At 40.4% G+C, this 22,312-nt stretch overlaps 1 protein-coding gene across 1 annotated transcript in view; it reads right to left on the reverse strand.

The window, feature by feature from the left end:
* Positions 1 to 15,104, reverse strand: part of Mrpl1 (mitochondrial ribosomal protein L1) — a 52,861-nt gene extending 37,757 nt beyond the window's left edge. Inside the window, exons 1-2 of the mRNA XM_041671484.1 lie at positions 14,970 to 15,104; positions 10,840 to 10,954 (exon numbers count right to left, since the gene is read on the reverse strand). Coding sequence (XP_041527418.1) covers positions 10,840 to 10,954; positions 14,970 to 15,000 — 146 coding nt within the window. The 5' untranslated portion in view covers positions 15,001 to 15,104. The remainder of the gene's footprint in view (positions 1 to 10,839; positions 10,955 to 14,969) is intronic.
* Between the last annotated feature and the right edge of the window lie 7,208 nt (positions 15,105 to 22,312).

Raw genomic sequence — 22,312 nt, forward strand, 5'->3', positions numbered from 1 at the left:
TACATAAAAAGGTCAGTTACATCAGAATGTATTCAAGGAGATCTTTTCTAAAATGTCGACTGGCATGAGACAGAAAACCAACAAGACAGTTTTTTTAAGATTTATTTATTTATTTATTTATTTAGTATACAACATTCAGCTTCCATGTATGTCCACACACCAGAAGAGGGCGCCAAATCTCATTACAGATGATTGTGAGCCACCAAGTGGTTGTTGGGAATTGAACTCAGGACCTCTGGAAGAGCAGCCAGTGCTCTTCACCACCACGCCTTCCCTCCAGCTCCCCCAACAAGACAGTTTAACTCAATAGTACTGACTGCTTTACAGTGTTTGTCCCTAGCTCAACAAATACCAAGGAACCTGTACGGTTTGCAGTCAGTACACGGTGAATGAAGCAGTGTTGCTATGCTCTGAAAGCTTACAAAGGGGCAGAGGAAATATACGTGTAAAGGAATGGCGTCAACATACTGTGCTGAGTATTAAAAGGCTCTTAGCAGGTCTTATGAAGACCCTTACCCCAACCTAGGAAGTTAAGTTGTGAAAGAAAAGATCCCACAGTCAATCACTGAAGGATTAAAAAAGATAGTCCGGATATATACCTAAAGGAACTGTCCATACACGAACTAGTACAAAAATGTTCCTAGAGACATTATTCATTAACAACCCCAAGGGTAAAGGAACCCAATGTCTCATCTGCTGAATAAAAATATAAATTGCGGCACTATACTACGATGGAATGCTCCTGCTCATTTTTAAGTCAGCATACAAGTGATGAGCTCTGTTGCTCTGCTTCTCTTTAGTCACCACCTTCCTACACTACTCTGCTCCTCCTCTTCGCCCCTTTGCTGATCTCCACTCCTCCCTGCAGTCGCCCTCCTGCTTTCATGCCACTTGTGTTCCACTATCCTGTCTTCAACACAACTAATGATCACACTTTGATTTTCTAACAAAATGAACACATTTTTCTGCAGGTATCTTGATACCTTTTTATGGCTGAAATAAATTCCATTGTGGATATGAATCACATTTTGCTTTATCCATTTATCTGTTGATAGATAAGCTGGCTGATGTCACAGCTTAGCTATTTTGAATTAGTGTACCAATAAACACAGACAGATGTGCACCAATCTCTACTATGTTGATTTACGATCCCTTGGGTAAATACTCAGGAGCAGTATAGCTGAGTCATATGTAGTTTAATTTTCAGTTTTTCGAGGAATCTACACACTGACTTCTACCTTGTTTACATTTGTCTCCCTTTTCCTATAGCCCTCCAGCATGTTGTCATTTGTTTTCTTGGTGGTAGCCATTCTGACTGGAGTGAGATAAAACTCTGAAAAGTTTTAAATTTTTTTAAACTTTAAATACATATATATATATATATTTATATATATTTATATATATATATATATGTATACAATATTCTGTCTGCATGTATGCCTGCAGGCCAGAAGAGAGCACCAGACCTCATTACAGATGGTTGTGAGCCACCATGTGATTGCTCAGAATTGAACTCAGGACCTTTGGAAGAGCAGGCAATGCTCTTAACCGCTGAGCCATCTCTCCAGCCCCAAAGTTCTAAATTTTTCATTCATATGGGGTGTGTGTGCGCGATGGTGTGCATGCCACATATATGGAGATCAGAGAACAACTTCTGGCAGTCGGGTCTTTCCATCATGTGGATCCAGGAACTCTAGTTGTCAGATCTTATGACAGGTACCTTTACCCACTGGACCATCTTGCCAGCTCTCAAAGCAGTTTTAATTTGAACTGCTATGTAGCTAAGATTGTTGAACATTTTGTCAAGTATTGGCCATATATATTTCTTCTGAAAATGGTCTGCTCAATTCATTAGCCCATTTATTGATTGTATAAATTTTTGTGGGTTTTTTTTTTTTTTGGTTCTTTATAGATTCTAAATATCTATTCCCCTGCCTAATGCTCAGCTGGAAAAAGATTTTGGTTCTATTCTATAGGCCATCTTTTCACTCTGGTGATTTTTTTTTCCTTTGCAATGTATACAGAAGCTTTTTAATTTCATGTAACCCCGCTTGTCAATTCTTGGATTGATTTCCTATGCTGCTGATCCTTTTTAGAAAGTCCTTGTTTACATGTTAAAGAGACTATAATAGAATATTAATCAAGAACAAAAAGAACAAAGTACTTAACTCATGCTACAATATGTATTAACCTTAAAAACAATATACAAATACATTAATAGTATAGTATCTTTATTATATAGTGAGAGAAAACAGTCACAAAACAACACAAATTATTCTATTTATACAAAATATCACAAACGGGAGTGTGAATCAGAATTGAAAGCAGACTTAGTGGTCATCTAGGGATGGAGAAGGGGGTAGTGAGGGAGATGGACATTAAAGAGAAAATATCTGGAAGAATAATGAAAATATTCTAAATATTACAGTAATGTTTGCACAACTCCAGGTATATAACAAAAAACTACTGAGCTATATACCTTAAATACCTGAATTGTACTATATATGAAATTTATCTTAATGAAGCCACTATTAAAGAAAGAAAAAACAGGTTGGCAAAGAAACAGAGTAAAAAGTATTGAGAGTCATGGAATGAAGTGTTAGGAAAGGGACCACTGCAAATCATGTGATGACAGTGAGAGCTGACTCTTTTCTGTAAAGGATCAGAAAGCAATGTTTTAGCTTTGTGAGTCATGTAGTCTCCATCGCCATGATTCAACTCTGCTACTGCAAAAGCAGCTGTAAGAAATCCATAAATGGATAAGCATGGCTAAGTTCCAATAAAGCTTTATTTACAGACACTGGATTTGAACTGCATAATTCTTATGTGTCACAAATATTGAAATATATAAAAATTAGATTAGGGAAAAATTAGTAAAATGCCTTTGGCACAGCGTGGAGACCTGAGATCAGTCCCCAGAACACACATTAAAAAACCACATCTTGTGCATGTCCCTCCGATCCCAGAGCTGAGGAGGCAGGGACCAGAAGATCCCTAGAGCTCACTGGTTAGCCTAATCAGTTCACCCTGATGAGGGCCCAGTGAGACATTCTGTATCAAAAAGAAGATGAATGGCTCCTGGGCCAGAGATTACACCTGATGATAATCTCTGACCTACACACACATAAACATGATCACACACAAATTAAAATAAGTAAAAGAAAAATCCCTTTTAGCCTCATAAACTATGTTGTGGAACAATGGTCTTGAACCCTGCAAAAGCAGGCAGATCTCTGTGGGTTCAAGGACAGCCCGGTCTACAGAGTGAGTTCCAGGACAGTCAAAGATACCCAGAGAAATCCTGTCTCAAAAACCCAAAAATTAATAATAAAAATAAAAGAAAGAAGCCGGGCGGTGGTGGCGCACGCCTGTAATCCCAGCACTCGGGAGGCAGAGGCAGGCGGATCTCTGTGAGTTCGAGACCAGCCTGGTCTACAAAGGGAGTTCCAGGACAGGCTCCAAAGCTACAGAGAAACCCTGTCTCGAAAAAAAACAAAAAAAAAAGAAAGAAAGAGTTTAAAATAAAGCCACATAAAGATGGAAACTACACAGAGAATCTGGATACTATATATTATTGCATTGTCTTTGAATTGTTTGATGGCTGAGGAAGGAGCAACAGCTGCTAAAAGACATTTGATTATAAATGCTGCTAGATTAAACCAACAAATACATTTTGAAAACGCCTTGAATTCAAAATTTAAGTCAAAAGATATGGAGAAGAGGTTTTGCTTTTGTTTCCATAGGAAATGAGAGTCTGTGGATTCATTCTGAGTTAAGAAAAATCAGGTTTGATCAGGAAGACCCCCTGAAAAATCCCCAATAGGAGTGGATGGCCCAGATGATCCATAATTTCAAAGGACCTCTGTTGGAGTTTCCTCTGAGTTCTACATCCAGAACAGACTCAAGCCTCGCAGAATATTCCAGTCAGGATTTGACCATAATCCTACATTTTCTTTAGGGCCCCATAAAATTATCAGTGCCCCCAATGAGCAATAAGTAGCCTAGAAAACTATGCCCACATTCCCAAAAAATGGATTATAAATTTTTTTCTTTATTTAGAGTGTTGGTTACAAGTTGTTATGGATAATGGTCTGGAAAAAAGTTAAATAAAGGAGATTAGGCCGGGCGGTGGTGGCGCACGCCTTTAATCCCAGTACTCGGGAGGTGGAGGCAGGAGGATCTCCGTGAGTTCGAGGCCAGCCTGGTCTACAAGAGCTAGTTCCAGGACAGGAACCAAAAGCTACGGAGAAACCCTGTCTCGAAAAAAAAAAAAAAAAAGGAGATTAGATTCAGAGTTCTTGTTTTGAAAAAAAGGGGACAATAGTCTTGTACCACGTAAAGATTTGTCACTTGTACTGGTTTAATAAAACGCTGACTGGCCAGTAGCCAGGCAGGAAGTATAGGCAGAGCGACCAGAACAAGAGAATTCTGGAAAGAGGAAAGGCTCAGTCTACAGTAGTCACACAAATACAGAGGAAGCAAGATGAGAATGCCTCACTTATAAAGGTCCAAGCCACATGGCTAACACAGACAAGAATTATGGGTTAATGTAAGATGTAAGAGTTAGTTAATAAGAAAGGCTAAGCTAATAGGCCGACCAGTTTATAATTAATGTAAGTCTCTGTGTATTTCTTTGGGACTGAACAGCTGCGGGCTCAGGCAGAACAGAAACCTTTGTCAACAAAACTATACAAAAGTAGATAGTAAAGCAGATCTGCCCCACCACCACAGTTTGCAACTGCAGAACTCAAGAGGTAATACAGAAAGTAGGAAGCTGGGAGGTAGGATTGGAAACCCAGAATCACAATGAGGCTGTTTTAGAGGCAAAGACAAGCCAGCAAGTAAGAATGACATCTGAATTTCAAGTTTAGAGAATCCCAGCTGCAAAAGAAGAGACAGCGCTGAAGGGATGGAGTGGGAAGTAAAAGGATATTCCCTGTCTTTCCTCTCGAGAAGGGTGGCCAAGGCTGAATAAACAGCGACAAGGCTGAAAAGATGATAGAATAGAAAAATGTTTGCAAGGTAAATACAGAAGATGGGGATAGAAAGAACAGTCTAAAACGCCTCTTGTGGTTTAGGCTTGAGGAACCAACCAGGTGTGGAAGGAATAGTGTATCATTAACTAGGAGCTGGAAGAAAAAAACGTGACCCAGTTCTCTGAGAAGGAGCTAGTCAAAGGGATATGCTCTGTGCCCAACAGACAAGTGCTCTCTACCTCCTCTCTCGATTCAAGTCCCCAAGGAACAGAATGCATTCTTACAAAACACCTAGGGAATGATGTCAAAGAGGAAACGCAGATAAAAGTTTAAAGCTAAGAAAACAAAGCTAGAGGTAATATAATTTTCCAACATTCATTGAAATCACAAAAGTTTTAAATTAGTAAAACATTATTCTAGAAAGGTATCTGTGTTCTGTAGTAGACAGAATAGTGGCCACTGATGTGGCTTGTGTGTCAAATGTCACTTACAGGCTCATGTGTTTGAATACTGGGTCCCTAGCTAATGGCCCTATTTGAGACACTGGGGACCCTTTAGGAGGTGGAATCCGGCTGGACTAAGTGGATCTCCCTGGGAAAGGTCTTGAGGTGGATAGCTCAACCCTGTTTCTTGTTCTCTCTCTGCTTTCTAATCAATCCAGATGTGAAAAGCATCCCCCCACTCCCCTCACCACAATCAAAGGCTGCTCCTGCCACCAGGCCTTCCCTACCAGGCTGTACTATACCCACAAACCATGAGCCAAAATAATTCACCCCTCCTGGGTTGCCATCTGTAAGATATTTTGTAACTGAAATGAGAAAAATAACTAGTACACCCTCAGAAGACAACCATGTCAGGATAGTGACCAAAGAGAGTTTGCATGTGCCTAAGATTAAAGAGATGGAGAGATTACCCTAGATTATTATCATGAGTCCAACCACCTAACCCTTACAGCGAGAACTTTCCCCTTTCCCAGTCAGATCAGAGGGAGCTGAGCACACCATTATGATGAAGTTGCCACTGCTCCAAGACTGAGGAATGTGAGCAGGGTCCTGCAGGTGGAGTGACGAGGAAACTCACTCTGCTTACAGCATCCAGACAGTAACTACCAACACCTCACTCAGTCCAACATGTTCCATGTCAGACACGAAATCTAGACAAGTATAACACAGAAAACCATGTTGTTTTAAGCCCCAGAGCTTGTGGTCATCTGTTACAGTAGTAACAGAAAATAAAGTATCAGAAAACATATGGGAAAGAAATAATGGCAATTTTTTTTTACTCTCCAAATCAACCTAACATAAAATTCAATTATTCTTCTTAGCACTCAACAAATCCTCTTTTTTTTTTTTTTTTTTTTTTTTGGTTTTTCGAGACAGGGTTTCTCCGTGTCAACAAATCCTCTTATCGCCACTAATAATAGTATCCTCCCCACTAATAAGCAACTGAACACACTGGCAAATAATGATAATCTTCATTTTAATGGCGCAGGCTCCTTTCAGACTGCTGACAGCAAATTTAAGTAAATGCCCATGTCTCAGTAGCTCTACTGAGTACCTACTAAATCCTGACACCTCCCAAACAGGAGGAACCACATTTTAATCTTATATTTACTAATGGAGTAACAAAGCCAAAGGCAGACCAGAGAGCCTGTTTAGGAAGAGAGTGTTCTATTTAAAATAAACAGAGGTTCTAGTCAAAGCCTTCAAATTTACATTAAATAAAATCTTGATTTCACAGCTAAATTTTCAAATATTTAATATGAAAATAATATGAAATCTCCAGAGGCTGAAGTGACTTTTTTTGTAAATATAAATATTTGTGAAGCCCTAAAAAGTCTGATAAATGAGATTATGACGGTTAGAGCACAAGGTACTTACTTATCTGTGGTTGGGACTTTGCTTCATAAAATATTTGAGTTGTTCAATGTAAACATTTTTAGGTTTCAAGTGGAACAATGCCTTAGGAAATATGAGTATGACAACATCACAGTATAGAACAAACGAGACTCTCAGGAAACTGCTACTGTAGTGTAAGCTTACAATCCCAGCACTTGGGAGGGAGACAGGGGAAGACCTTGAGTTCAAAGCCAACCTAAGCTATACAGCCAGGTCCAGTCCAGATGAAGCCATACAATATGACCCTTTCTCATTTATTCTGGGGACAAAGTACTTGGTCACTCAAGGTCCTGAGTTCTATCTCTACTACCACAAAAGGGAGGTGGAAGGAAAACACATTAATCAAAAAAGCAAACTGCAATTAAACAAAATCCTTCAGCACAAATATGGTACAAACTAATCTCACAAACCCATGCTTTGCTCCCACAGCTCTCCAAATCCACCGTCTTTACTCAGAAGAGCCACGTTAAGAAGACTTCTGTTGCTCATGCAGTTAGGTTAGACTATCAAAGAGCTTAAGAGCTGTGACTTTGAGATCAATATAAACCATGCTGGAAAGAGGGGGGAGGAGGACACCTGGCAGTCCGCATCAAGAGAACAGAATTATCGCAGTTACCTGGGTAACTAAACCACACAGATTAAATGAGTAACAAGAGATTGTACTCAGCTAATGACTTTCGTTCTGCCACATCTGTCCTCTAACTACAGAAACATGAGAGGAAGAGCAATCCATGGTCAGACCCAACCACAGGAGATGAAAAAACACAGTGCTATAATAAAGTTCACTTCAGGACTTGAAAAATCTATGACCCCCAAGAAAACAATCCATGTATTTCAAAAGCAAAAAATCTTTTACCTTGAGGTGTTTTGTTTGTTTGTTTTCGTAAAACTAAGTAGAACTAAATAATGATATTTAAGGCTAATACGAGATAAATACACTAACATCTCTAATAGTGATTTATTCTTTACTTTTTAAACTAAATGCAGTTCTGCTCCACTTAAACTGTGAAAGTTGGAAAAAGCACTAGCATGGAGAAGAAAGATAATGAAAATTCCCAGCTCTTCCTGACAACACCATGGAGACTAGAACACATAGCTGAGAACCCTGCAGGTAATCCAGGAGCCTGAACTCCAGGAGAGCCAGCCCTCTCCACACCCTCACCATGTCTCTCTAGTGACAGAATTCGGGGAAAGGCAAGCAGGTAAGACAAAACTGAGAGGCTGGTGTGGCAGTGGAAGCCCAGGAACACATGGAGTTCATGCTTTAATGGGCCTTTCCCACACACCTCCACGGATGCATCCGGGAAAGAATGCAGCTGCTGGAGACTAGAGAGCCTTCTGGGAGGGTGCAGGATGGAGGGAAAGGCAAACACTCAAAGTCAAGGCAGGGAACAGTACAGGACCCAGTCTACTATATATCCAGCCGGAGGTAGAGGCAGAGACTGCTCTTCCTCCCAGCTCTAGCCAGTCAAGCACTGAGCACTAGGTGACAACCGCCTACTGCTGGAGGAGGCCAAGGCCCCCGCTGAGATGCAGCTGCACAGAAGGAAACAGCACCAACAACACCACAAAGAAAAACCCAGCAACCCAACCCCCACGCTGAGCACAACGTAATGGTACAGAGAACAGAGATTTCGGCTGGTGGTAGCCATGGAAACCACAAAACCAAAACCTAGCTCAGTCCTTCACTACACTGGCTCAACATGACACATTAAAAGACAAGCCTAGTTGCTGTGTAAAAACTATTTACGTCAGTGTTGACTATAGTACACAGGACATCCAGCATTTTATTTTTAGAAAGATACATAAAAAAGCAAAAAAAAAAAAAAAAAAAGACCCCCATTATAAAGAGAGAAACAGGATCAGACTCAGATGGCCCAGTGGCAAACAAACAAAAATCCAGAATCTGCTACTGGGAAATGGGGTTGGGTGGAGAGGGCTCAGAATGACAGAGAGCAAAGCATGGTATCTCAAGCAAGGCAATCTCAGGGCTCAGAAGGCAGAGGCAGGCAGGCAGGCAGGCCTCTATGAGTTCAAGGCTAGTCTGGCATCTTCCAGACCACCTAGGACTACTTAGATTCTGTCTCAAACTGAAAACAAAAACAAAGAACAAAGAAAAGCAATGCCTCAGATCTTGACTCTATGAACTATTTTTAGTAGATTCTGAAGTTAGTCATTAAAAAATAAAGATTACAACTAAAATTGTGAACACATCTCATCAATAATCTTATGACAAGGTTCCATACCTTTCTAGAGTGGGCAATATTTCTCATGCTATGCTTTTAGATCAGTGAAAAGCATCAAACTGTACAATAAGAATTGGAGATGACAGATGATAGGAATTTCCTAGAGGATAAACAAAAATGTTTTAGAATGTCCTTAAAATAAGCCAATAATGCTTGCATATAGCAGAAATAAAAAGAAAACTGCACAAAAAGCAGGCAAAAGATATACATGAGAAATACACTAAAGACATGGAAACACGGATAACTTCTAATATAGAAAATTGGCCACTCTTCCTTCACGCTGTCTACCTCTGGGTTGTGTTGTTCTGAATTACTACTGGACTATGCTGTTCACAAGTACTAAAATTTAGATCCTAGCACCTAATAAACTTAATCTTTGGGCTTCCATTCCTCTGAGAAATGCTCTCCATAGTTATCTGTCTTCATAACTGTTATGGAAATTAAATGAGCAAGTATGTAAAAAGTGCTCAATTATAATACTGATTATTATATAGCACATAAGGATTCTGTAATTTTTAATCATTAATATCCTATAGCTCTTAAGCATTTAATTATTTTTCTCTCAGCCATTTCTTTCAACTACAGAAATTGTGACATTAGGAAAAAAAATTCAGAAAAAGATGATACTCTGCTTTATACTTCATTAACATCAATACCCTTGGGGAAACAGTGTTATGCCCAACAACCAAATGGCATGAGCCTTAAGTCCAAGAGCTCAGCCTACATTGCCTTTCAGTACTTTCCCTCATTCAGTTCAACAGTGCATCATCAATCGAGCTCTTCGTACTCTTGGTAATCAGAAGCTGTGAGAACAAATTTCATCCCTTTATATTTCCATATGTGGAAAGTCTACATAAGAAACTATAAATATATATGTATATGCATGTGTGTATTTCTACATAATACAATGAACATTAAAAATTTGAAATTCCAATATATAATTCCAGAACTGGCAATCCTGTAACATCTAATTATAAAAAGCACCTAGGAGAAAATATCATTTAAAAAGAAGGGAAAAAACAGTTTTAGAACTAAACTTCTTGAGTTCAAATCGTCATTCTGACAGATGCTGCTTCTCTGCTCAGGACTGGCTCTATCATCTCATTGTGATGGTTAGTTCTCACTGTCGACTGCAAGCCGTCAAAGTCATTTGGGAAGAGTCTCAGTGAGGAATCTGCTGGGTCGTGTTGGCCTGAGGTCATGTTGAGAGAGTCTCTTAAGTGGGTTACCTGGGGTAGACAGACTCACCCATTTCAAAGGCTGGGCCCCCACCTGTTTGAAAATGGGAGAGCAGATAAGCACAGGAAAGAACACACACTCTATCTGCTCTAGACTGTGGATACAAGCTGCTGCTTCAGGTTACGTGTGACTTGGTTACCCCACAATGATGGGCTAGGACTTGGAACTGTTCATCAAATAAACCTTTCCCTCCTAAGTTGCTTCTGTCAGGGTATTTTACAGAAAAACTGAGACATTATTGGTAACGTGATATCCATCTCTTAAAATGAACATAACACAATAGCTTAAAATGCCAGTGGTGAGCAATCAGCTCAAGATGTTCATAGATGCTGCTATTATCAAGTCTTCTCTTCCCCGTGGAACACCAAAGTCAAAGGAGTACAGACAATGAACTTTTACAACTACGGATCTTTATAGAACTATGGTTGTCAATCAGAACTTTAACAGTAAGTGAAGCAGCTAAAAATAAAAAATACTTACTTTGTAGCAGCAGCAGCAAAATGTCTGTGGGTCCAGAGAATATTCACAGAGCAAAGGGAAGGAGGGGCCTGGTAAGCTGTCTTGGAAAGACAATGCCTTTGATGTCGTATCAAGGCTTGGAAGAAAAAGAAAATACAACATTAATCATCACAGTCATACATTTTTACATTCTAAAAATCAGTATTTTCAAAACAAAAGCAACTAATATTTTGTGGTTCTCAACCACTTTTAAAAAGTATAAGAATAGCGGCTGGAATTTTTTTTTAAACATATAATAATGGGGCTGGCTCAAAAGCAAGAGAATATGAGTTTGGATCTCTCTAGAATGCTGTGGGATAATGCTCTTATAGCCTGTAAAGATTTGTCACCTGGGACTGGAGAGATGGCTCAGTGGTTAAGAGCATTGCCTGCTCTTCCAAAGGTCCTGAGTTCAATTCCCAGCAACCACATGGTGGCTCACAACCATCTGTAATGAGATCTGGTGCCCTCTTCTGGCCTGCAGATGTACACACAGACAGAATATTGTATACATAATAAATATTTAAAAAAAAAAAAAGATTTGTCACCTGGCCAAATGGTGGTGGGGCATGCCTTTAATCCCAGTACTCAGGAGGCAGAGGCAGGTGGATCTTTGTGAGTTCGAGACCAGCCTGGTTTACAATAGCTAGTTCCAGGATCGGTTCCAAAGCTACAGAGAAACCCTGTCTCGAAAAATCAAAATAAAATAAAATTTGTCACCTGTATTGATTTAATAAAACACTGATTGGCCAGTAGCCAGGCAGAAAATATAGGCAGGGCAACCTGACGAGGAGAATTCTGGGAAGAAGAAAAGTTCAGTGTGCAGTCACCAGCCAGATGCAGAGGAATCAAGATGAGAATGACTCACTGAGTATGGTACCAAGCCAACGTGGCTAAACATAAGTAAGAATTATAAGTTAATTTAAGTTGTAAGAGCTGATTAATAATAAACCTGAGCTAAAAGGCCAACCAGTTTATAGCTAATATAAGCCTCTGTGTGTTTTGTTGGGACTGAATGACTGTAGAACCAGGCAGGACAGGATTTCTGTCTATATCAGAATTCACATGAAAAGCTGGATGATGGCATATGCCTACAATCCCAGGAATATTAACATACCAGGAAGCTTCGGCAAGCTAGCCTGACCTATATGGTAAAGATCCAGATCAGTAAGAGACCATGTCTCAACAGAAAGTAGTAGGCATCTAAGGAATAATCCAAGGTTGTCGTCTGACCTCCACACAAGCAATGCACATAAATGCAAACACAGAAACGCATGTGCACAAACATAAAATATCCAATAATAGGGATAAGGTGTAGTTTAGTGGTAGTTCCTGGCCTAGCATGTGCAAGGCCCTGCATTCTATAAGCAGCACCACTAAAAGGAAAAATAAAGCTGAGAAATTATGCTTAGAGAAACAAAAAGCAAGCAGAGGTGTCTAATATCTAGCAACTTCTTCTATTCACTCAAAAACTCCTGTTTTTGAGACAGGAGCTCACCATTGATTATCGTGACCCGAAACTCACTAAGTATGGCCCAGGCTGGATTGAACTATAGGCAACATGTGATTACAGGCATGAGCTTTTATGCCCTCTTCACCTATTTTTACTAATTTAAGCTCAATAGATTTATTTTATTCTTATTAATAAGAAGTATATACATATGTACCCCTAGTTTTTAAAATAGTTTCTATTTTATTTATTCATTTTTAAAGATGATACATTCACAAAGTTGTCCAAGTTCTAAAATCAGAACAAAGAGGGAAATTTGCCCTACCAGATCAAGATTTGTTATAAGAAGGGGCAGGGAGAAGAGAGGGTAGTGTAGAGGATGAAAAGAAAGAGCCAAGCATAATTGTGTATGCGAAATTCAACAAAAACCATTTCTTTTGTAAGCTAAATAAAAATTGATTAAAAGGAGATTATGTGGGATGCCAGGCTGAATGCTACAAATATGTGTTGCTTTATTGGTTGATGAATAAAGCTACTTTGGCCTCTAGCTAGGTGGAAAATCCAAGAAGAGAGATGGGGAGAAAGAAGATGGGGTTGAAAGAGACACCAGCACCCACCAGAGAAGCAAGATGTGAGGTAAAAAGTCATAGCCTCATGGTAAAATATTGAATGAAAATAGGTTAAGTTGTAAGAGCTAGTTAATAATAAGCCTAAGCTAATAGGCCAAACAGTTTGTAATTAATATTAAGCCTCAGAGTAGTTCTTTGGGAAGGCAGGAAAGAAATAGGTCCAGAAGGACAGAGAAAAGACTTTCAGCTGCAGAGAGAAATTATAAAGTCATGGTGTTCTATATATTGATAATGGCACAAATACAGAAAGACAAACTGGTAACATTAAAAATAAATAAATAAACTCATCCAAAGTTCCCAGTACAAAGGGAGGGGAAACCCACTCAGAGGTGAATTGTAATGCTTAAAGTGCTTTCAGAATAGAGGAAAATGTCTTTATAACCTTTAGGGAAGGAATGGTTTCATAAACAAGACAAATAAAAAGTCTGGACTGTCATACAGAGAAACCTTGACTTAGACCCCCCCCCAAAAAAAAGTGGTTATATTTTTAAAAACGATTGTATTTATTGTTAAAACCTTCAGTTTATCAAATTTACTTTTTAAAAATTAAAAATTGAGGCTATGGAGATGGCTTACTATCAGTAGAGTGCTTTCCATGAACCCCCAACACACATGTAAAACTCTCACATTGTGGCTCCTCCTTGCAATTCCTATAAAAAGGAGGGTGATTCCTGTGACTCACTGGCCAGTCAGTGTAGACTCAAATTATACTACCATGTCAACACATTACTTTATTATATTGGTCAATGCAACTGACAAGACTTTTAACAATAGGCATGTTGGAGACTCCTATTATGCCAATATGTGGGGCACTGACCTTGGGTCAAATTGTGGGGTTTTTTTCCCACAAACCTTAATCAAGAAAGCAGTGTTTGATTTTACTGTGAGCACACAGTTTATAAATTAGACAATCTAAGTATCATTGTTTTACATACCAGACTAAGAAACCTCTAGAAAATGAAGTCACTTACCATATCAATGCAGGGAGAGTTTATGTATTGCAGGTATGAGTGTGAACAAGAGCACCATTCTAGGAAGTAATGTGGAATTGCCTAGCAAGCATATCATGACAGTGTAGCAGTCCTCTTCCAGACAAGTACCGTGTCCATGTGCTTTAACAGACATGTACAAGAACAACCAGAAGACTGTTTCTAAGTACAGAACTCCCGAGATGAACTCAAGCATGTATCTACCAGAGACTGGATAAAGACACTCTCCTGTACCAGAAAGCTAAGACTATAAAAATCAGCAAACTGCTATACACTGAGATTCATGAACACACTGAGCGCAAAGAGCCGTGACAGAAACACTACTTAGAATCTGCTATAGTAAGAACCAGAATTTTAAATTTCCAACAGTAATCAAACTGCTACAGACTGGGCAAAACCAAATTACAATAGCATCACTATTTATACACCCTACTAGACCTTTATCTTTATTTCCAACCCCTCAGTGGTCAATGTGTCACTGTCTTAGCACTCATTCACTCCACACAGAAAACTTCACTTGCCACCAGACAAAATAGTCCTCAGTTTCCTCAACCACTCATCAACATACCTGATGCTACATTCATTCTTTAAAACCTCCTCCCTCTCAGCCTTTCACAAGGAGACAGAAACTATTCCATCTCCTTTAGTAGATACTGAGAGGTTGACAGTTCCAAGAGATCCATCCCTTCTCTCTAAACTTCACCTTCTCTCGGAGTCTCTCAGCAGACTTTGCTGCCTACCATATAAACACAGGCCACCACCCCTACTGCCTTGTACTCCTCACCCCTGACTGAAAGGTCTGCCAATGTATTTTCCCTCCCATTCCACCCTCAGAGTGACCTGCTCCAAGAGAGAAACCCAGCGCCGCGCTGTGGGTCGCTTTGAAGTAGTGATGACCGTGTAGGCTGTGGAGCCCAGAACGAGCACGGAGGCATTTCGAATACCTAGAGCTGACCCGTGCCTCCAAGACTCTGGCGTGTACTCGGCTGCAACAGGAGACGCGGCTCTAGACCTATTTTCCTTCCAGAACACTGGCTATCTTACCTCTACTGAGGCAACATATGGCGGCCGCCATGTTGACTATTCCGGATTGTGTTGACGAAATTGGTCCCGCGGTTCAACTGCACCGACAAGCGGCAAAGGTTCCGCTAGGAAGCTGGCAAAGGGGGAAGGTGTTGGTGGCAGCAGAGGAACAGGGCGGAGAGCCCTCGTGGCGGTGTTCCTGTCGGTTTCCCAGGCGGGGACTCTGTTTTGTGGTTAAGGCACAAAAGCTTTACAACCTTCAGGAAAGAATGACTTTGTTGAAAATGTTGTAATTATTCATTCCTTCTCATTTTTTCTTTACATCCTGCAGATGTATTCAGAGCCATCATTTAAACAGGGGGGACCTAGTTTCCAGCCTAAAGTCCTGAAAAACCTGGTGTACCCCCAGCTTCCTCTGCTACATTTCAGCTTTGCTAAGATCCTTTTTTCATTAAATGCCCGTTGCTAGGCGATAGTGCGCCGAGCTAACTTGTGCGAGGTCCTGAGTTCAATTCCTTTGATAGCAAAGCGAAAACAATCTGCCAAACTTCCAACCTCCCAAGGCGGATCAGGAGGTTCCACTCACTAACTTCCTTTCAACAAAACGCCAGAACAACGTTTATCTTTCAGCAATCTACTTTACAGTTTCCGGCCGCGGGCAAGCTGTGCCATAAGACCAAGTGAGCAGTACAGTGCTTGGCGTTAGGAAACAAGTCTCGGGTTCTTGCTTTTTGTTTGTTTGTTTGTTTGCACCTAATATACAAACGATCAGAGATAATCACAGACCCGTGCACAAGTTATTCTCACACCTTATCCCCCCCACCACCACCGATATATTATGTCATAGCTGCCAGGTGGTTTCTCTAAAACAAGATTAATCACGAAGTAAATCAATTACTCCTTAAACTCCTCCAGTGATTGGCCATTCCCGAAGGCTCACTTACGACCTCTGCCCACCTCTTCAGCCAACATCCCTCCTAAAGAGCATGTGCATGTGTACACAGAGAGAGAGAGAGAGAGAGAGAGAGAGAGAGAGAGAGAGAGAGGGAGGGAGGGAGGGAGGGAGGGAGGGAGGGAGGGAAAGAGAGCAAGAGAGCGAGATAGAGAGGAAGAAGGAAAGGAGAGGAGGAAGAGAGAGAAACCATACACTTCTCACCTCTGTGATTTTGTTCCTCTGTGGCATCTGCTTGAAGAAGTGGTACTTCTACATGTACCACATTATCAGTAAATTTTTTTTCCTTAAGATTTCAGTTCAGACTTCACTCATTGTTGGCAGTCTCCTTCCACACTTCCAGGACTGCGTTATGGCCATTTCTTCCTGGTTTTGAATAATAAATAGGAGTTGTATTTGTTTATTTGAAACCATTCTGAGGCCTATTTTATATATAATGCAACTCACCAACCTAAATTGTACAATTCGATGGGTTTTAGAAGATTCAGAGTTATGCAGCCATCACAATGTATCTGACTTTCCCACCAGTTTGAGCCCTTTGTGGACAGCAATCCTGTCATTCATTTCCGACACTCAGCACATACCACACACAGCTTCAGGCAGGAATGGAGGTCTACAGTAAGTGTTTGTTGAACCAATGAATACATGAATTAGTGACTTGGTAGGAATGTCAAGCCTGCAAAACGTAGCTTGGTTTCATGAAGCTACCTACAGAAGATAGACTAGATCAAACCTGGAATTCCCAGAAGCTTTATTTTATATTTATATGTAGTTAGTGGCTATCTAAATGAAGAATGAGATTCTTACCTGTTGCCCATTCCTCTACTACCTAAGCAGCTACTTCTAAAGCCCTACAATCAACTGTGACTGTAAAAAATAAAATAAAGAAAAAGAAAAAAAGAAAGAAATAGAAGAAAAGAGAAAAACACTAGAAAAGCTTAAATCTACTTTTATTAACTTTCTTCCCACTTGCCCTCTTTTCCTTCTATGTTCTTTTTTTTTTCCACACATAGATCAGGGAGGGGGAAAACTTACAATCATCTCATGATACTTAAAAAGATAACTGAATCTAAAGATACATATATAAGTTCACCTACTGAGGGTTCTTCAGTTCATATCTTATCTCCACAGCTGGAATCAGTTGCCCCTCACCTGAAAATGCCTACCATGAGAACATAACCACCAGTCAAAACTCACAATAATATTAATATGTTTACAGTAATGTTATTATTATTAAAAGAATATCCTTTATAAGTTCAATGTGCCTGATTGCCTTCTTTGATGGCATTAATCAAGTAGGATCCAGAGTTCATATATGGATGATAGATAGATGATAGATGACAGATAGATAGATGGTAGATAGATAAATGATGTCCACTAGCTTAAGACTGTTTAAAAACTATAAAATAACTTAATTAAAAGCTGAATTACTTTGAAATGGGCGCACCATTATAATGATAATGACTTCATCCTCACTGAATTTAGAATTACCCAGAATATTGAGACATACCTCAGTGTCATTCTATGAAGATATTTCTAGAGAGAATTAATTGACAGGAAAAACACATCCTGAATGTGAGTAGCACCGTTCCGTGGGCTGTGAGCTCTGGTGGAACGAGGGGGAAATGAGAGAAAGGCAGTGGAGTGCTGGCTTCTTCCTTTTGGTCATGGCATGAGCTGCTCTGCTGTCCTCCCCAAACATAATGGGCTGAATCCTGACAAAACTATGAGCCAAACTAAATCCTTCGTGTTCTAAGACATTTCTGCTAGGTATTCTGGTACAGTGAGAAAAAGCTAGCATACAACGAAACTCTGAACATTTGATCCATATGAGTCTCTCCCTACTGAAGAGAGGTGTTTTGGTTAAGGGAATACTCTGGAGGCAAACTTCCTGCCTTTGAATTGCAGGATCACCATCAGCATGTGCAGGATATAGAGCAAGCAGCTATAACCCCTCGGGCCCCCACTTCCTTATTTTAACAACGAGATAATTTTCAGAGGACCTCACTATAGTATCTGTCCCAAAGTCAACCCTCAGTGAACACTGAATGTCACTGTTAAAGAACCAGATAAAGTTCTTAACCAGAAAGGCAAAATGAAACACAGCATGCTTGTCCCCACATGTTCTAGGACAATGCTTTTATTAGCATTTGCAAAATCACTTGTCTATGTGGCTCATCTTAAAATGCAAGCTTTGCCAGTTGGCTTCTAGGAAGGTTTAGCCACACCAGGAGTCTTGGCAAAATGCCAGCAGCCTCCCTGCTTGGCTAGCTTCCCTGAGGAGGAAAATATTGAAATATGTGCTTAGGCCTGTAGTTGTTTAGATCTGGGTTCTCAGACTTCTTCAAGCATTTCCCACTTGATCTGGAAATTTGTACTTCAAGAAAAGTCACTTCCTGTTTGAGGTTAGAGTTGAAAAAGAGAAGCTTTCATCATACAGAAATAAGGAAATCTAAGATGCTTCTATGTCACTAATGTGTAAGAATTACTTGGAAGGCCTTCTTGGACTCAGATGGATGGTTTTCCATGCCTATGATCCATTAGGTCTGGAGTAAGAACCTGGGAATTTACATTTACTGTAGGCTCTGGGGTGACGCTGTTATAGTGACCTTGGGACCACACATAGAAAAACTCCCTGAGCAACTGGAAGCATTTGCACACATACTTAACATTAACTTGGGATAGATAGGATAATTGTTCTGTATATAATTTATAAAAATATAAATTCCTCCCAGTTACAATTGCATCAGAGACCAGAATCTTCTCACTTTTATCGGCTCTAACTACACACAAAAATATCTATGCTTCAGCAACCAAAAAAAAAAAAAAATCTGTTGCCAATAGGCACAGTTTCTAATGTTTGCCTGCCTATCTTGACTTTATTACCAATGCTTATGTTCCCTTCCCACCTGTGGTCATTTCAGAATCAGGTTAAAGTTAAAATTTTACTACCCAGAATGGTGGTATCTCAGTGTAAAGATTGAAAGTTCCAGGAATGACAGATTAAAATTCATATTATCTTGTTGCTCATATGCACGGACTTCTCCGTCCCCTTAGGAGACTAGTTTAATTACATATGAATTGGGAGATTCAGAACTGAGCAGCGCGTACACTAAGGAAACCTTAATGACCAGGTCTACAGTACAAAAGAAATAAATGTCTTTCACTTGCACATTTCCAAGCTGTAATTCTCTCACGACAATTCGTTTCAAGCTGTTAACCTTAAAGTCAACCAGCTCACCAAACCCTTGGTTCTTATACGACTGTGATACACTACTGGAAGTTTCCTATAAAAAGCTTTTAAAGACATCTAAACCAAACGAATTCTTTTTTGACCCACACTTCTTAAAATTTATGAATACAAGTCACTGGGAAATCTGACTAAAATGTAGGTTACTGTTTGATAAATCTTGAACAGGACTGGAGATACTGGTTTCTAGGAACCAACAATGTGACTGGTCCATGGATTGTACTTTAAATACAAAAGTTCCCGTAACACACCAAACAACAAAATCTCCATTTCTTGGGGGTTTATTTGCTTCTCTGCTCTTATTTTTTTCTGAGAAAGGGTTTCAGAACCCTGAACAGGCTGATCTCCATGTTAAAGAAATGCTCCTGCCTCAGCCTCCTAAGTTCTAGGACAAAATCTACATAATCATCATTAGTTCTAAACCATATTGTTTTGCATAGATGCTCTCTCTCCAACAAGAAACAAGAGTAAGTGGATACCTGCATTTCTGAGACTGGACACCATGGTTTTCATCTTCAGTGGAGACAGTAGACATACCAGCAACTTCTGGTCCCACCCATATCTGAACGTCCTCCTCTCACTTCAATATAACTTTCCAGGGCCAGTTATTTGAAACTTGGGTTAGCACCACCAAAGCTCATGTTGAAGTTTAATACTTAAATGTCACAATGTTGGGAGGTAGGACCTAGCAAAGATGTTTTGAAATTCAAGAGGTAGAGCCCTGGTGAGTGGGTTAAGGTTTTCCTTCTGGAGTGGGTTAAACACATCAGGGGTTTACCCTTTTTCTCTCTCACATGTGCCTCCTCTTCCCTTTTCCTTCTTGAGGCCTACACCAGAAACCAAGCAGATGTCATGATCATGTTCTTGAACTTCCTAGTCTTGTCCAGAACCAAGTCAGATAAAGCCTACACTCTTTATAAGTCACACAGCCACGGGTATTCTCCTCTGGGAACAGAAAACAAAATATCATTTGACATAAGGAATGTCTGTCTGTGCTTGATCCTAATTAGACTTGAAGAAAACAAGCAACAAGGACAAGACTCCTGAGCCAATCACTCTTCTAATAAAACTGGGATTGGAAAAATGAAGGACTGAACTTTGTAGGTGGAAGGATTTAAGCTGGCAAAGTCACAAAGTTGACTCAGAGCAAGGGAAGTCTTGAAAGACAGAGTGAAGCTATTGGGGAACAGAAATGGTGAGGGAGGCGATGCCTGAATCACTCAGTTGCGAGAATAGAAATGGTGCGGGGATGGTGAGAAAAACCAGAGATAATGGGAGGCGGAAAGAGAGCCGGGGCCTTGGAGAGGAAGATAATCACCGCTGCCTGAGTTCTGTTGTGGTGTCTATCTGCGGCACCACTGCTGCCTGAGTTCTGTTGTGGTGTCTATCTGCGGCACCACTGCTGCCTGAGTTCTGTTGTGGTGTCTATCTGCCGCACCACCGCTGCCTCGATTCTATCACAGCATCTATCAGCCATGCCCCTCAGTTCCATAATAGTGTTTACCAACAGTGCCACCGCCGCCTCAGTTCTATTGCGGTGTCTGTTAGCCGCTGTATCAATGATCTTGTGAGCTCCTTTGTCTGCCCTATGTGCTTCTACGATAATTCTTTATCCCCTCAAAATAGTATATGTGAATTTCTGTATTTTTTTTTAAAAATAAAAACGTAGGAAACGCACTGGGATCCCACTGGGTATGGAGGCACAGCCTGTAACCCCAGCATTTGGGTGGTGGAGGCAAGAAGGTGGTCCTTCTTGGCTATGCAGGGAATCTTAGGCCTGCCTGAGCTGCAGAGTAAAACCCTTCCTAAGAATAAAGATAAAAAGTAAGGGTAAAAAGCACATTCCCAGAAAAAGCTGGTAGGAACCTCGCTGTTCTAGTCCTGATGTGTGAATTGACAGCTCTACTCCAGAATTAGTAACAAATCCTTACCAAATCTCAGAATTTGAAAAGCGTTTGGACTTATTCCAGCTACCTCATTCACTGTAATTCTCAGATTAATGCTGGTGAGAAAGTCTTAACTCTCCTGTGAGGGAGTTTGCTACATCTGTAGTGGATTCTAATTGTTAGAGGTTCTTGTGTATATTCAATTCAAAAGCTCTCTGTAACTTATACCTGTTGGAATCTTTTTGGACAGTTCCATTTTCCTGTGGGGAACTTTCTGGAATGTGAGGCCATCTATGCGCCCCCCCTCCCCACACACACACCTTAAGTGCTCCCTTCACTTGGCTGAATATGTTCTGTCTTAGTTAGGGTTTCCATTGCTGTGAAGAGACACCATGTCCATGGCAATTCTTATAAAGGGAAACATTGAAGTGGGGGGCTCACTTACAGTTTCAGAGGTTTAGTCCATTATCACCATGGCAGAGAGCATGGTGGCATACAGGCAGACGTGGTGTTGGAGAAGCAGCTGAGAGTCCTGCATCTTGATTCTCAGGCAGCAGAAGCAGTCTGTGACATTGGGCATAGCTTGAGCATATAAGACCTCAAAGCTTGCCTCACAGTGACACACTTCCTCCAACAAGGTCACCCCGACTCCAGCAAGGCCACATCTAATAGTGCCCCTTCCTATGAGGGCCATTTTTTTTCAAACCATGACATGCTCCTAACCCTGATTACCCAGCTTCTCCTTCCCATTGAGTGGCAGCAAGAAACTCACTTTCCTCCAACCTTCTTTACCAAGGACTCTAGTTTGCCTATGGTCCCTGCAAATGTAGTCACAAACTGAAAGAACACCTCATGGCAGTAACATTGATCAGGAAACATTGCTGCATTCTAAAATTGGATTAACTTATTCAGCAGTGCTAATGGCTTCACTTACTACTTTGCAATTATCTTGTTTTTCTTCAGCCTTTGATCATTTATGATAAAACCATATCACAGCTGGGTGGTGGTGGTGGTTCACACCTTTGATCCCAGCATTTGGGAGGCAAGGGCAGGAGGATTTTTGGTATTTTGAAGCCAGTCTGGTCTACAGAGCTAGTTCTAGGACAGTTAGGTTTGTAACACAGAGAAACCCAGTCTCAAAAAATCAAAACCAAACAAACAAACAAAAATATAAAACCAAAAAGATACCACCGGTATCTTGAATTTTAGATTAAATCAAGCGTAAACTTTCTGATGAACTTTTTATTTATTCTTACTATATTCTAAACTAGCACTA

Source organism: Microtus oregoni, unplaced genomic scaffold (genome assembly GCF_018167655.1).
Source record: "Microtus oregoni isolate MIOR12 unplaced genomic scaffold, Mior012 000021F_ref0000039, whole genome shotgun sequence".
Taxonomy (NCBI): domain Eukaryota; kingdom Metazoa; phylum Chordata; class Mammalia; order Rodentia; family Cricetidae; genus Microtus; species Microtus oregoni.